The 16,029-nt window shown below is 42.1% G+C and overlaps 1 protein-coding gene and 1 long non-coding RNA gene across 8 annotated transcripts in view; one reads left to right on the forward strand and one right to left on the reverse strand.

Moving 5' to 3' along the window:
* The window catches only part of LOC116840908 (homeotic protein Sex combs reduced), a 25,430-nt gene extending 12,142 nt beyond the window's left edge, over positions 1–13,288 (reverse strand). The window contains exons 1-2 of one of the 2 annotated variants that reach the window (XM_032808244.1): positions 13,094–13,288; positions 10,278–12,965 (exon numbers count right to left, since the gene is read on the reverse strand). In XM_032808244.1, the coding sequence (XP_032664135.1) occupies positions 10,278–11,094 (817 nt within the window). In that variant the 5' untranslated portion in view covers positions 11,095–12,965; positions 13,094–13,288. Of the gene's footprint in view, positions 1–10,277 lie in introns of both variants that reach the window. The other variant, XM_032808243.1, reaches the window with a different exon arrangement.
* A 1,302-nt stretch (positions 13,289–14,590) lies between these two features.
* Positions 14,591–16,029, forward strand: part of LOC116840975 — a 4,360-nt gene continuing 2,921 nt past the window's right edge. For 2 of the 6 annotated variants that reach the window (XR_004377465.1, XR_004377466.1), the window contains exon 1: positions 14,608–15,117. This is a non-coding gene — a long non-coding RNA (uncharacterized LOC116840975). Of the gene's footprint in view, positions 15,118–16,029 lie in introns of all 6 variants that reach the window. The other 4 variants (XR_004377468.1, XR_004377467.1, XR_004377469.1 and 1 more) reach the window with 4 other exon arrangements.

Consider the following 16,029-nt stretch of genomic DNA (forward strand, 5'->3'; position numbering starts at 1 on the left):
GAGAGATAAAGAGAGAGAGAGAGAGAGAGAGAGAGAGAGAGAGAGAGAGAGAGAGAGAGAGAGAGACGTTGATCTTTATCGCTTTTCGATAAATCTCTGGCGCGTAGCGCGCCTCGTTAAAGCGCCATTCGACTAAAATTAGATTCCCCTCTTCCACTCTGGGTCATCTGCGGAGTTGATAGAACCGAGAATAACATATTATCCGTTCTCTCGGCCGCGTGGATTGAAGAATCCGTGCCGCGCGTGTGTGTACAGCTTATATGCGCGCAAGAAACTGTCGTCGCGTCCCCCGAAGGGACTTACTTTTGTACAAACAAATGAAAGAGAGGCGCGCAAGACGTGATCGCGGGGAAGGAGACGGGGCGCGCGTGTATATGTGTGTACGTGGGGGAAGGACGATGGACCGGGTCTCCGAAGGAAGAATGGGGATAGAAGCTACGCGTCTCCATCCATCAGGCGACGGTCCGACCACCGCGGCCGACACACGCGACTCAAACCTACCGACAACCTTCGAATGCATTATCTTCCTCTCGGAGATACACACGCATATCATTCGGCCGGACGATGGTATTTTTCGTCTAATCCTGGACAATATCTCTCGAGTGCTGCCGCGTCTTTGCGATACTGATCCACGGCTTAGTAATTGACGATAAGCTGATGCACATCAGTATCCGCTGAGAGCGGATTCCTCCGAATCCAGGCGTGACTCTAATTGGTATTGGCAATTAGCGGGAATCGAGAAGAAAACGACGATTGGCATACGTCGGTCTTGTCGACATAGATTAAAATCGACGTTCCGACCCCTCAAAATCGATAACCCACTGCACAGTTGAACGATGGTTAGGCCGTGTGTGGACTTTTGAACCGTTAATTGATAATAATCATACGCCTGGCGCATATCGTTATTGCCGTGCGAAATCAGCATCGGCGTTCCATAAATATTCGTATGAGCATACGGGCACACGTGGCTGTGTGTATACGATGTGCGAGTATTGGTTCGCGTGGAACGTTCCCGCTGCGGGAAAATTAATGACTTACCTTCAGCGGGAACAATACAGTCAGCTGCGACTCTCTATGTGTCTGAGTACACTGCGTCGCGGTGATGCGAGCTGCCTAAGGTCGGAAAAAAAAGAAACACAAGCGCATATAGCCGTGGACGCGTGTACACCGGGCGTCATATATGCCGTAACATTATAACTAGAGTTATAACTGGGATTATTTGTACGATTTCCAGCCTTACATATATTACGCGTAACATTATACACAAAGTTTAACAGATTGTGGCTTGGTCGGTGTCCGCTTGAGGGCATCTGTTTCAGAGCTCTCTCTCTCTCTCTCTCTCTCTCTCTCTCTCTCTCTCTCTCTCTCTCTCTCTCTCTCTCTCTCTCTCTCTCTCTCTCTCTCTCTCTCTCTCTCTCTCTCTCTCTCTCTCTCTCTCTCTCTCTCTCTCTCTCTCTCTCTCTCTCTCTCTCTCTCTCTCTCTCTCTCTCTCTCTCTCTCTCTCTCTCTCTCTCTCTCTCTCTCTCTCTCTCTCTCTCTCTCTCTCTCTCTCTCTGAATAAATTATACTTTAATAATAAGTAAATAAATGAGTAAGTAACTAAATAAATAAATGTTAAGGTAGTGACGGCTGGTGTACATATCTAGTAAAAAAAGCCAGTATAATGACATTTTTCTTACCAGAAAAAGAAGACAATCTCACTTTCATTAATGAAATTAGGATCACGATCATAAAATGTGTACACTCTTTTGTTAACTAATATCGTGCGTATTACTGTTTTATGCGAATACATTTACTTCTATCGCAAGACCTAATATTTTTACATAAGATTCAAATGTACAATATTATCCCGACAGATTCATGACTTCAGCGATATCTTCCTTCCGGTAGGCCTCATTATTCTGTACTGTGAGATGTGTGCAAATCAGTGCGAAAATAGCGAGCACAAATAGGCCATTATTAATAAAAAAAACGGTGCACATATAATTCCTTATCCTTCTAAAAGTTCACGTACAGTGGATTATTATGCTCGGCACAATAACTGATTCACAAAAGATATCTACCTTAAAATCCGTTCTAGACCATCGACAACTGTGACAAGCGCCATTTGTTCTCTATTTCGCGTGGCATTGGTTGTAGTGAGTGGATAAATCTCATCGGAAGCGCGTGTCCCTTTCCGGGCTCTACACCACGTCCTCTATGAATCATGCAGTATCTATGTTTCAGGTTAGGTTGCTCCTCTTAGGAGGCTGTCCGTTTTGATCGTCCATGGCGTTCCTCCTGGTTACCCCATACGGGTGGTACCGCAGACTCTCAGAACGCCTCGTGCTAGTACGTAAGCCTCGCGCAAGCATTTATTTATGGTCTCAAGTCGCTAGGGTGTACGTAGCACGGCCTCTCTATGCCACCCGAACACGTTTCGCTCTGAGCATCGGCCCAAGCATTGGGAATGAAGCTGTTGCCGTTTGAAACCCTGATTTTCTTATAGCTTAATAGTCTTTTCGAGCTCTTTTCGAGCTGATCGCTTATCACTAAGCAACCAGCAATATCATTAAACAATAAGCAATATTGCTATGCAATAAATAATGTCATATCATGATATCATTCATCAGCAATAATATCATGAATCAGCAATAACACCATAATATTTTTAGCAAATTTTAGCATAGTATGTTTTTCAAAGACGCTGATAGCAACATTAAAAATTTACTCACGGGAATGAAATAAGATTTCTACAAATTTAAGGTCTTATAAAATTGAATCTTATAAATTGAATATAACACAGCAATAATTATTCGCTTTAAAAGTAAGGCGCGAAGTTGGGAATGTCGGCAGCAAATTACATCGTTCATATGATTCTCTTATGGAATTTTTCTGGAAGATCTTTTTTGCCCGCGCGTGATACTGCTTTCAATGAGCTGAACGAGCCGGACCGAAATAGTTGCTCCACAAGCAAAAAAAGTGAAGTTGTGTGCCGAGCGATGATTTCATGGAGGACACTTGCCATAACAAAACGCGTGTTGGTATCTTCATGTGGAGATTGAAGTATCAGAATAATTACGTAACTGAAGCGTGGAGGACTCTCGCCTGTATTTTCACCGCGCATTTGCATTATCAGCGGATTCGCACCGACGATCATGAAGTTGAATATCACAGCAACTCTAATAAAGTCAGGCTTACTCTCACTGCATATTTATAGCCCTTTTATCTTATACGTACATTTATGCCTATCGTATTATGCATCGTGACTGTTGTATAATTACGGCGCTGCGATCGGTTGCCAAGCGGTTAATTACGAAGAGCGTGTCACGAGTTAAATTTACAAACTTCTCTCTGTCGTTGCGAATGTCCAACGTACATTGTTCGATATCGCAGAGCACTTGCATATTTAAGAAACAAACTCTAGAAGATTTACACATAACGTTTAAGATAGTAAAGTGTTGAGGATAAAAAAGCCAGTATATAATGATATTTTTCTTATCAGAAAAGGAAGATAATCTTATTTTCATTAATGAAATCAGGATCACGATCATAAAATGCGTACACTCGTTTGTTAACTAATATCTTTAACTCGTAATCACACTATAAACTTAAAAAATATCGATTATTCTTGTAAGAACTCACGGTTTACGATTATATATTGTATTAATTTTCCCAGACTGGATGTATTTTTTTTGTATACACAACACATGGCTCAATTATATTGCTGAGGAACTCTAGTCTCTCAGGTGGCGTTAGTAACCTTCTTGCATTGCTTATTATTGCAACTTGAATTTTATAGTCTATATTATCTTACATGTTGAATAAAAAATATACAAATATGTTATAAATATATTATATATATAATCTTTTGTATGTTCGACAATTTAGCATAAATATAACAGTAATAAACAATATTAAACGCAAGACAACTACTGGTGCCACCAAACGAGCAACGATAACTTCACTTTCGACTGTTGCGTTGGAAGAGAACTCGATGAAAAAAACAGCAGCAGTATTAAAAGTATTCACGTTTAACGGAATAACTTAATGTACGAATCATGTATTAAAATTGTCAAAAAATTACGTTATATAGAGTAAATTTTTAATGGGAACATTTAAATATAAATAATTATACTGAAACGTTATTTAAGTCTCCAATATTTGTTGTATTATTTGTAAGGTTTAAATATTTTATAAGAGCAACCAATGACAAATATCTACCCAGAATTCACGCGATATATTTTCAGAGTTAGTTTCACGACGACTAAAGCAAAACGGTCGGCAGTTCGATTACATCAGAAAGCACATTAGGCTGTACATTTTAAAAGGATGATGTAAGTGCACAGAACCGTTGATCTCGCGTGATTTATTTATCACTGGCACGGCTGAGAGTTCTATGCGCGACTATTACACGCCGGGTATGCTGCATAAGACTTGTACATCTTCTAAATCTACTTGTCGCGACAGACGATGACGCTTCTCTCACGATTCTTGCATTAGCACTGCAATAATCGCCTGCTGCGAGACGAACATTGTTAATAATCGTGCATTAATAAACGATTAATCACAGTAAAAATTTTAAGTGTGTTGCGATATTATCATAATATATTAATAATGAACAGAAAATGCAGAGATACGATTACAATTTGTGTTAACGCAGCTAAACATAGTTATTCTGTTGGGTTACATTAATGTAGTAAACAAAGTTATATCAGTCTGCCAGTCCAATGTTTAGGAAAGAAACTATAAAAATTGTTTTGCTCTCCGCGGATTAGTTGAATTGAAATTCTTGCGGCCAAAATCGCAAGATTGCGCTCTTTCGCGAAACAGTTTTTTAAATATTGATACCTTCGAGGCCTTTCCTTTTTTCTAGCTGAAACTTTTTTGTGGACGTAATGAACGTTAGATGGCGTGATTTCTCGGGACGAAGGCTCCCGGAAGAATCTTGTGATATACGACGAAGGGAAGCAAAATACTGGCGATTATCTTTGCAGGGCATTTCTTTTTTTGACTCGTGTGTCGTGACAAAGCCGCGGAATGTGTGTACTCGCGACATTGCCCTTGCTAGCTAGACCATTCAGCGCTGGCTCGTAAATTTCCAGAAGAGGCAATCCTCCTCGGGGAGGGTTCGTCGGCCAAAAGAGCGACTGCAGAAGCATAAGGATCAAGGATCCCCGTGGCGACTGGGCCACGCAGCAACAGGCGGCCCACTTCGCCCCCAGCACACATCCATTACCCCATCGGCTCATCCCGCGTTTGCACTAGGTGCTTGCAATGAGAATTTATGTTCTAATAAGTGATTCACACTTTTCCCGCGGTTATACGCAAACTGCGCGCCACGGTGGTAACCTTTTCTCTTGGCGCGGCACGCCGAACATCTACCGATCGCAGGCGCGGCAAAGCTTGATCTACAATGTGTTATTTGCTTCTTGTTTCTGTTTCTTTATCTCTTTCTGACTCACACCTTAAGCTTTAAGCCAGAAAAAGACAGAAGACAAGAAACAGAACGGCAACTACAAAGAGCGTATTGTAGATCAAGCTCAACAGTCGTGAGTTTTGAAGCGACAGAAACAAAAGTATGAGTTATTGCTAATTCGAGAAGTATCTGTCATTATATCTATCGACATATCGTTGCATATATCGATTAGTATCATAAAATATAAGCGACATCTTTTACGTTATTGCTATTTTATATTGCCATTATTTTAGCGATAACAAACTGTACTATTCACTAAATTCACTAAAACAATCACAATAACTCGCTGTTGTTGTTTCTTGTTGTACCTTTATTTCATTGCTTAGCCGACTAACTTTGCTAATCAACGTATTTCGGAACCTGAATGATACGTTGAGTAGAGGGATTAAAAAAAGAAAATAAAGAATACAATGGTTAAATTGTTTTGAGACGGCGGTATAAAATTTTGGATCTCGCTAATCCTAATGTCCTTATAACAGCCGCACATATGGCGTAGACTGATTAAACGTTCCGTAATAAAAAGATTTTAGTCGACGTAAAAAAATGCAGTATGCTATGTGGTTAGTAAAACCAGTTCTTTGCCGCGCGTCCTCGTATCTCCTTCTCCTCTTAGTCCGTTGTAATTGTATGTGTATACATATGCACACTTGTTTGCCTGAAGTGCTAGACTTGTTTTATCTGCATGAAATCAAAATTCAACGTATCGGGTTTAACAAACGGAACATTTGTTTCTTCATTATAATTCGTTATGTGTAACACTTGTAGTGCATATAAAAAGCTGTATGTAAAATCTGTATCTATTGATAGACTTTGTATAAAGTTTTGCATATTCGTATAGCTGTCATAAGTTAATACATGGTGATGAAAAAACAAAACTTGACATAATGTGCGTCAAATACTGACGTAATATCAGTTTGTTCGAATCACTTTTGTGCCTCTTGACAGGAATAGCGGCGCCAACCATATTGCATATTTATGATGTGATTAGATACGTGAAAGGTATTAAGCAAAATCCAGTTCCACTCGTTCGACTCTGTCGCACTGGCCTTTCGGTGTGCGAGAACTATTCTGAAAGGGGATTCGTATGTCGGGAATCATGTTGGTAGCCAGCCTCATCGTTAATCGGGGCACAGAAATGTGCCTTTCCTCGCGGCACTTTGCACATCCTTATTTATGGCGGAATAATCGGCGCTTAATTATAGACTCCATGACGAAAACGACCTTCTGCTTACCTAAACGAGGACTATAGCCCACTCTCATGCACGTAGGTCGATATTACGGAAATGAAACATCGCACAACTATTCATTTCACACACCAATTGCATGTTTATTCGCGTTCGCTGCTCACCGGACGATTGCTACTTATCTCGAACTTGGATTCGGCACTTATTTCAAGGATAGTCCACATATGTACGAAACCGACAATTTTGCCGACAGCAAGGGCATATTTCAAGGTTTACTCTTACAGTTCAAAAAGACAGCATAAATGCGAGGGGAGAATAGGGAAAACAATAAGTCTTACGTTGTAGTCTAAAATGATTAAGAGAACGTTACTGGTATACGGAAAAAAATAATTAGCTGCAGTAGCAAGAATTCGGATGCGATAGCTGAATCTCTCTTAACAAATGGATGTCTAAAAGAATAGCTACCAGTAGGCATATATTTAATTATGAAACTGACATAGCAACAGTAGTAAAAATTTTTGTTACAGCAGCAAATTTGTAGTTACAGCAACAAATACATTATCATATTATAATTAGCTGCGACATAGACTTTTTTTTTCATATAGATACTTGAAAATTGAAGAATTCAAGAAATCAGAGATTACAACCATAAACTATTTTTTCTGCTATTGACATTGAATTAAAGGAAACACACGATTTTTTATTTGGAGAATTTTTATTGTATTTGTATTTATAACAGAATAATTAGTAATTATATCTTTTATTGATAAAATCACTCTTTTCCACCTGATTCATCATCTAGCCTTTTTTTGAAACAAAAATTCCTTATTTTCCGGATTATCCACTTGTTAAGCAGCAATTTTCTCGCAAAATAATTACACTATTATTTCTAAAAACCATGTATTAAACTTTCTTGTCAAAGAGACTCTATTCGAAAAAGTGTTACTGCAGAATAATGTCAAGAGCTTGTACGAAAGTTCGTCGGAATTTTAGCCATTTTTCTTTTATTAATAATGAAAGTGTACAGAGAGCTCAAAGTATCTGTTCATTATCCATCATTTTCTACCATTTTTCAGGTAATTGTCTGATTTTGTGCCTGTGAAACGATTCATCTTTTGAGCAATCATCGAATCCAACGAACAATTGTAAATTCTTAATGTAATAAGAATGTTGATAATAATTGCATACTTGAATATTTTATTGAAATGACTTTTCTTTTTCCTCAAAGAAAGCCGAGTAGAGAATATATTATTTTGAGCACAAAACAAATACTCTTATTCGTTTCTTTAGATCTTACTAAACGGTTTATTTGCTCAAATCAGATACTCAAACACTTGTGCATCAATACTGATTTCAAAAGCGTCAGCGTCGGCTGGTAAACGAAACTTCTCGTATTGGTGAACATTATCTTTGGTATATCAATTATTTTTCTCTCAACGTGAACGCGGCTTGTCTATTTTCGTTTCTACGTGTGTGACCTGTTAGTTCGATGCAGCCTCGTCCGAATGATTTTCGTGGAATTCCCGCGGCATTAATCGTGCGAATTTATAAGAACAATCGCCGGTTTACTCAATCATCGGCACTATATTACACGGCATTAATTATAACATACCAGCGATATCGAATTCTCGCATCGCTGCTGAGAAAATTTCTCGCGAATGTTGATTTGTGGTATCGCTTATAGTCCCAAGGATATAGTCCTATCGCTTATGACTACAACCGATACTGCATTGCTGATTTTTGAGAACTATCGCGTGTAAGAAGTGCATGTGTAACGAATGTGTCGCTTATTTTAGCAAGCTCGCACACCATAATTACTAGCGAACGACTCGTAGGCGCTCAGCCTCGCTTCTCGCAACTCGCGAGACGAAACGTACGCGAAATAGTCGCACGCAAGATGTGAGGCTGAGGTGAAAGGATGCTACATTAGCCAGGCAGGCATGATGCGAGGCATCGAGAGAGGAAGCCGAAACATGTACAAGAAAGACTTTAGCTGTGCGTATCCCGTTTGGGGGCCGAGCCGGACGGTCTGAGACCTTCGTTCGAGCTAAGCCGAGAGAACTGGAGAGCGAAAGAGAGGGCAACCCCCCGCGCCTTACAATGCAGCCTGATTTATGGCCCGGGCGCACATACATAGAGTTACACACGATATCATAATACCATTAATTCTTCGTCAAATTCCCCGCTGACTGAATCATACTGGCCGCGCAGTAAATCACACGGGGCGACTAATGTGAGCATGACCAGCGCTCGCTGTCTTATCTTCTTTGAACCGCGGGGGCAGGTGGATCCAAGTCTTGGCCTCCGCTGAATTACTGTTACCTATTCTGGCCGCACCCCCACACTACTTTTTGACGGTTCTCGAATCGCGAGCCCTCGTTTCCGCGTAGACGCGGCCGATCTCCGATAGCGACACGAATCGTGACGCTTTGTGCTGGCTGGTCTTGCTTATTGAGCGTTTACCCGAGATATCGCCTCTTTTATGCAATCGCTATTTGCTCGGCCGAAGTGCTATTAACCGTGCGGTCTTTGTTTCCTTGTTCTTCGTTCTGTTTTTTGTTCCGTTTCCTTCGCGAAAGAAGAGTGATGATATTGCGCACTTGCTGACTTGTATTTTGTTTCACTGTTTTATTGATATTACAACGATATCAGCAGTTGAACAATTGTTTTTTTTCCAGCGCAGTTACTGATACGAGTAAATTCGTATTAAAATTTCGAGTTTTACGCGTTTGGCATCCTCTCCCCCCTCCCCTGCCTCTCTATCTCCCTTTTCTATTTCTCACCGTCAGGTAGCACGGTTTATTGATTGTTTCCAGCTACTCTTATACAATGTCTGGTTTTAGACATTGTATACATGCTACGACGGCGCAACTTATTTATAACCCAATGTATCTCTCCTAATTTTTCCTAAGCTTTTTGCGTAAAGGTTACACTACGCAAAGATGCGTGACGCAGATTAACGTTGCTGCATTTAAAATTGTGATATCTTGTGAGAATGTATATCTACATACGAATAAATATTTGCTTTTCGAAAAAGACATGACATGTTTCGCACGTCAGAACTTATAAATTCCCATTTATACATGCACCGTTAACACGCTTGATATGATATATGAGAGGAGAGAGAGAGAGAGAAAGAGAGAGAGAAAGAGAGAGAGATTACCATTATTAAAATTAGTTAAATTTGCAATATAGAATCGTATATTCCAGCTATGATTGAATATCCTTACTACGTTGAATGTAGGAATGACATGCTGAATGTTTCAAGGGTAATTTTATGTGATTAATATATTAACGCTTCCAAACATACAAATCTTACAGCAAGTCTGCTTTGAAGTAACGTACAGTTTAAAAAGATGTTTTCCTTTTAATAATAAAAGATTTAATATTATATACATATCAAGTTATACATAATGAAATAATTAGATATATAGTTTGTGCAGCTAAATAATTTGCATTCTGTTAACTTTCGCGGCCCTACGTATGTATCCTCCTATTGGCGATTAAATGCGAGTTTCTTAATCTTTGATGAGTCAAAAGAGGAAATGAAAAACGTATTTTGTTAGAGACATTAAGCTCGCTATTTTTAATAATAATAAGATTTAAAAGATATATAACAGAGATGGACGACTTACTCTGACCAATGTGAACTCTCTTCATCCACGGGTATATTTGAGGCGGGTTACTACCAGAGGGATTTCCCTTGTTGGACGAGTTGTTACCCGTGCTGGAGGTACTGGACGTGGAGGAAGCGGGCGACGAAGCGGAAGACGCTGTCGTCAACGTCGAATTTCCCTCGCCGACACCTCTCGAACTACCACTGGGGGGCGAGGCAGCGGAAGCGGCCACAGACGACCTTGACGAGCTACCAGGCGGCGAAGTCAATCCTGATCCGGCTTTACTCGTTCCGGGTGTCACCAGGGGCGTCGGACTGTTTCTCGAGGTGGATGTGGTTAGATCTTGAGGAGACGCCACGCTGGTGGACGACGTCGAATCAGCATACTTGCAGCTGGACGTTGACGGCGCTGACGATGCCGAGCCGCCTTGCAGAAGGGGCGTCGTTGGATCCGCGTGAAGTTGCTGCTGAGAATGATGCGATTGCTGATGGTGCTGCGATTGCTGAGCGTGAATACTGTGCTGCTGTGACGTCGCTGTCGCGTTCAGCCGGGGTTGCGGTTGCAATTGGGTATAGTCTATCATCCCTGTTGGTGCCGTGTGCTGCATGCCGGAGGCTGGAGTGGCGTAAGGATGCTGCGGATAATGCTGCTGAGGTGAGTAACAGGGCGCAGGATAGCTGGTGGACGCCGCATTCGGATTGTAGTAGTCTCCACCGGCCGGCGATGCTGCCTGCATTGGTTCGCCAGGCGAATTCGGAGTCGGTCTCGGCTGTTGTTGTGGCTGTTGACCCGCATAGCATGATGCGAGCGAGTTGACGAACTGATAGGAACTCATTCTTCGCGTACCTCTCACCCGTCGTCAATCTCTCACTGTACCGATCTCTTTACACGTCTACGTGCTGTCATTCACGAGAACACCAACTGCGTTGCGGTCTCGACTTGCCGAGACAATTGAACAACGAGGGCCGTCATTAAGTATAGAATTGCGTCATCGTGTCTTCGTGACTTCTCGCGATGTTGAGAGTCGCGCGACACTTCCGCGGCTGAGCTTCACCTTGGCCGTCAAACGTTTCACAAGTATCACGACCTGTTACACGCGGATGAAACACGTCTCTAAACGATTCGATAATGAACGAGGGGTTCCAGGACTAATAGAGAGAGAGGCAGACGGCTGGCGGCAGGCGGGTCGTGCCTGAGTACGAGCCGACCTGCGAGTCAAGTTTACGAGGGCCACGTGGGCCTGGGCTATAAAACTGTCTTCCGCTTCTTTACGACCTCACGAGTCGCGATTACCTACAGAGAATGCGTGGACCCACTGTGCAGTAGCGCGTAACGACCGGCTTATCGAGGCGCTCCATTGAAGATGACCTCATAAAGTCTCGCCTCAATAAAAAACATAACATGCGATGGTAACACGTTATGAGCGCATTAAAATTATTCACGCGATGATTAATTGCGCCTCAACGTCGTCGTCGTCGTCGTCGTCGTCGTCGTCGTCGTTGTTATTGTTGTTGTTTGTCACAGGTGTTGCACTTAATAGACTCGTATCGCGACTGCAGCGGCGGAGCAGGCACGGCGAGTACGAGCGAGGCTCATACTCGTATCACCGCGACAGAGGGTGAGGAGTATCGCGCGCGCGGTTCGCCGTTCCTGTTGCGTGCGCGAAGGGTGGTTGGTATCGTACTGAAGGCCTCGCCACGATCCAACGGAGGGCCGGTGTGTGCGGTAGCTTGTCACGTGCCCGCGCTCTCTGCGTGTCAGAGGAGCGCCTCGACCAATCCCCGCCGTTCGTCAAACCTTGATTGGTCTCTCCGCCGGCGTAGGATTCTTCAACCCCGTTTCTTGCGTCTCCGTCGAGTCTCCGCTGCCGCTGGCGCCCGTCGTGTGGTGGTGTTGCCTGGCTGCTACCCGACGTGACAGGAACCGATGAGAGGGGTGCACACAAGAGAGAGAAAGAGGGCGAGAGAGGGGTCAAGGAGAGGGGATAGCACCATCAGGGGGGCTAATGGAGAGATATTCGGGAGCCCTGAGACCGTTGGTGGAGAGGGGGAGAAGTATCTCGATCGCTCTCTCGTTCTCCTCTGCAGCCTTCTAGCCGCGATGTCACCAAGAAGCAGTCTTCCGTCCGCTTTGCGAGGGGGGCTACGCGCGCACGCGCCCCCTACTGTATAGCCTCGTGGTGGAGAGACAGATGAAAAAGAAAAGGTGTGGTACGGCACACGAGGAAACGTGATTGTTCCTTTACTGATTGACTGAAAACGACTCGCTCGTTAACATCGTCCGTCGATTTCCCCGTCGTGAATTCATCTCAGTACGGGCTTACGCGCCGTTTCTTGACCCGTCAAGGTAAAGGAAAGATATGTTTTGGGAGTGCGACTTACTTTGCTCGCGGAATATCGCAACTGCGGGATCGGAGATACGAGCGCGCGACGTCGTGCTCACTTCTGACCGGCTCTCCCCCGAGACCGTGAAGATCGTGTCGTCTGATCTCTCGTTAAAAGATTCGTAATGGGATCGTGATCGTCGCGCGAGAAGTACAGGTCTAGCCTGCAAACGTGTGGTTCTCCAGTCGCGGCTAAAGAAGGGGCGCACATAAGTCAGCCCGGCGGTCGCGGCTGACAGTTTTATGAGAGTTTGATAGTCTTCGCCGTTCGTTCCTCTCCTCGCGACGAAAGGACAGGATGTCTAGACGAGAGAAAGAGCGGCCTAGAGCAGGAAAGAAAGGCGTAAAGAGAGAAAAAAGAGAGAAACAGAGAGAGAGAGAGAGAGAGAGAGAGAGAGAGAGAGACACGCACACTACGCACCGCACTCTTTATTGTCCCATAAATTCAAACCTGTTGCCTGTAGCCGAGAAAGACGAGGAAAGGAGAGTGTGCACGAGGTGGAATCCTCTCCCAATCGCGATTTGATTGACGCCCCCGTTATCGCTCGTACGGCGAACCCGAACGCAACTCGTAACTTACTGAACCGACTGAGCCGGCCGAGAGGAGAGGCTTCGGAGTTGGCGGCTCCAAGCAGAAGCATGTGTGACGTAGTAGCCAGTTGGTCAAACGGGGGGCACTTCGGGATAGCGACGCGGCGGAGGGGACGACTGAGGAGGCGGAGCTCTCTTTGCTCGTCGCAGATAAGACTTTAAACGAGTTTCCTTACGTTAAGCCAAATTTGTTTGGCACCTTAACTATGTATCCGTTACATTTTTCCCTCACACGCAGCTAATTTTGCGGAATTTTTACTTTCCATCTTTCTAATCTCTCAAATTGTCTCATTATAATATCGCCTAATTGACCGCTATTATCGTTACTCTTCAGACAAAGCGCAATCTTTCATACAAATGTAACATTTTTATCTGACAACACGATCGCACAACGGAACTACTAATTATCCATGCGCCACTGAACGTCTACGTCGAGCATCTCGTTTTTATTACATTTTTCGTTCACGGGACCGGATCGTTCTCATGACATTCAATTTGCGGTACTGGTAATTTGAGAAAAGGTAGAAGCGTTTTGAATAGAGCCGATAGTGTGGCAGTTGCTCGCCAGATGTGGTGAGTGCGGCCGTTCCCGTTGAATTGTGGCGCGCGCCCGCCCTCGGCCGTCCTACCCTTTCCTCTTCTCCTCCCCACCATCTAATCGTCAGCCCCACCGCTCAGACGAAACTGGCTATCTCTTCCACTTTGAGTCGTTGCATCTGTGTATGTACACACTACCGCGGGTATCCCCACTATTTTCACGGCATTCACCACTTCAGAGTTTGCCGTTTGTCCTATATCTACATCATTCTAATAAAGCTAATGATACCTGGATACCCGGGTACCTAGATACTCGCTCACTACCCGAAATACGCGGCTAATACCCAGGTACCCGGCGGGTACTCCTACTGTATTACCCGGATATTTGTAATGTACATGTTACTTGTGATATCTATATTATTCGTACACTGTAACAACACTGATGTGTTAAATTTAACATTTCATGTGTTCCACGTCATTTATGTGTAAATTTAACACAAAACAAATGTGATAAAAAATAACACGCATAATATGTAAGAAATTAACACAAGAATTTAACACTTGAATACTGTCAGGAATCACAGTTTGTGTTAAATTGATATGTATAATGTATATGTTAAATTAATTAAAATAAAACGTTACTTTAACATTTGAGAGAAGTATTAATCTACAGTTTTGAGATGAAATGAAAATGTTAAATTGACATAATCTATGTCTGACATATTAAATACGTCAATTTAACACAATCTGTGATTCCTAACGGTATTCAAGTGTTAAATTCTTGTGTTAATTTTTTCCATATTATGCGCATTATTTTTTAACGCATTTGTTTCGTGTTAAATTTACATATAAATGAGAGTGGATGATTTGGGATACATGAAATGTGTTAAATTCAACATCAGTTTTTACAATGTATAATTAATACCCTTATATGCATAACATCAATATTAAAAATATGTATCAGCGAGAAAATGTGTGTGTTGAAGTTAAGTTGACTCTAGGTTTTGTTATGAACTGGCGAATTGTTGTTCGTTAGGACAAACGAAGTAGGATTCCGCGAATAGAAAGTGTTTAAAGCATACAAAATGTACACGGCAAAGTAAACATCATACATCTAATAGTTTTTGTAACGCCACGTTAAAGCTGCGCTAGCGAATTATCTCGTTCTTTTCTCCTCTGGAGCCGTGACGAGCAGACGTATTTGCAAATTCTTGTGTGCGCCAGTTTGAATAACCGATATGAGCCATTTCGCAGTGACTGGAACTCAATAAATAATCTGGATTATAGAGCAGCTTTACTGCAGTCGAAGTCCCTGAACTGTGCCTTGAAAACAGTTCCTCACGAACAGTATGTACATTTACAATATTTCTCATAGTTAATGAGTATCTGTGCATCTGAGTAATTATTTTATGCAAATCATATCTGCAACCTTATATTCTTCTTTCACACAACTTAAAGAAAAATGTACTTCGCAGACTGTCAAACGGCTAACCAAAACATTATTTTGTCAGTTGGCAATCAGTAAACACACTTCATATTTTTTCATGTTTAAAAAAGGGGGATTAGTACATAGAACATATTTTCTATACCCTTTTTTTAACCTTTATTATAAGTTTATTTCCTCATTTTTTTAAATTATGACAACAATTCTGTTTTATTTTTTTATCCTTTTATACATTTTTAGCCATTTGTCATTTTCTCCTATTATTTACAAATGCAAAGTTAGATTGATATATTTCTATATAGAAGTAAAAAGAATCTATTCTTGTTATAATAAACTTATTTTATCATTTTTTTCGATTAGAAAAATAATAGAGATTAGAAAAAAGTTTGATTATCAGAATTATATGTAGAAAGTCAAAAGGAAGCAACATATGCAAAAGTTACATAATATTTTATAAATATATTTTGTCTAGATTAATCTAATATTAAAATTTATATTTGATTACATGAAAACATCAATACATTTTGATTAAATGCAGTTGATGGTCGATAACGGCAAAAAGTAAGATTTTGATCAGCCTATTTCAGTTGATTCGAAGCGCATTGTCTTGATGTCTCGTGTCACTCTTCACCGTGGACCCTTCCATTAGAAATTCTAATAAAGCCGTCGCAGGTGTAAAAAACGTATCAAGACCTCCATGAATCATGTGTCGCAAAGCGGAGCCGCCAAGACACGTGTATCTGTTATGCTTTCTCTCGCTAACTTGCGGTATGGTTTATGCACCCCGCCTTTCCGTTCTCTTCCCCCCCCCCCCC

Source organism: Odontomachus brunneus, unplaced genomic scaffold (assembly GCF_010583005.1).
Source record: "Odontomachus brunneus isolate Ranch 3 - 2012 unplaced genomic scaffold, Obru_v1 Obru_scaffold_013, whole genome shotgun sequence".
NCBI classification, from domain to species: Eukaryota; Metazoa; Arthropoda; class Insecta; order Hymenoptera; family Formicidae; genus Odontomachus; species Odontomachus brunneus.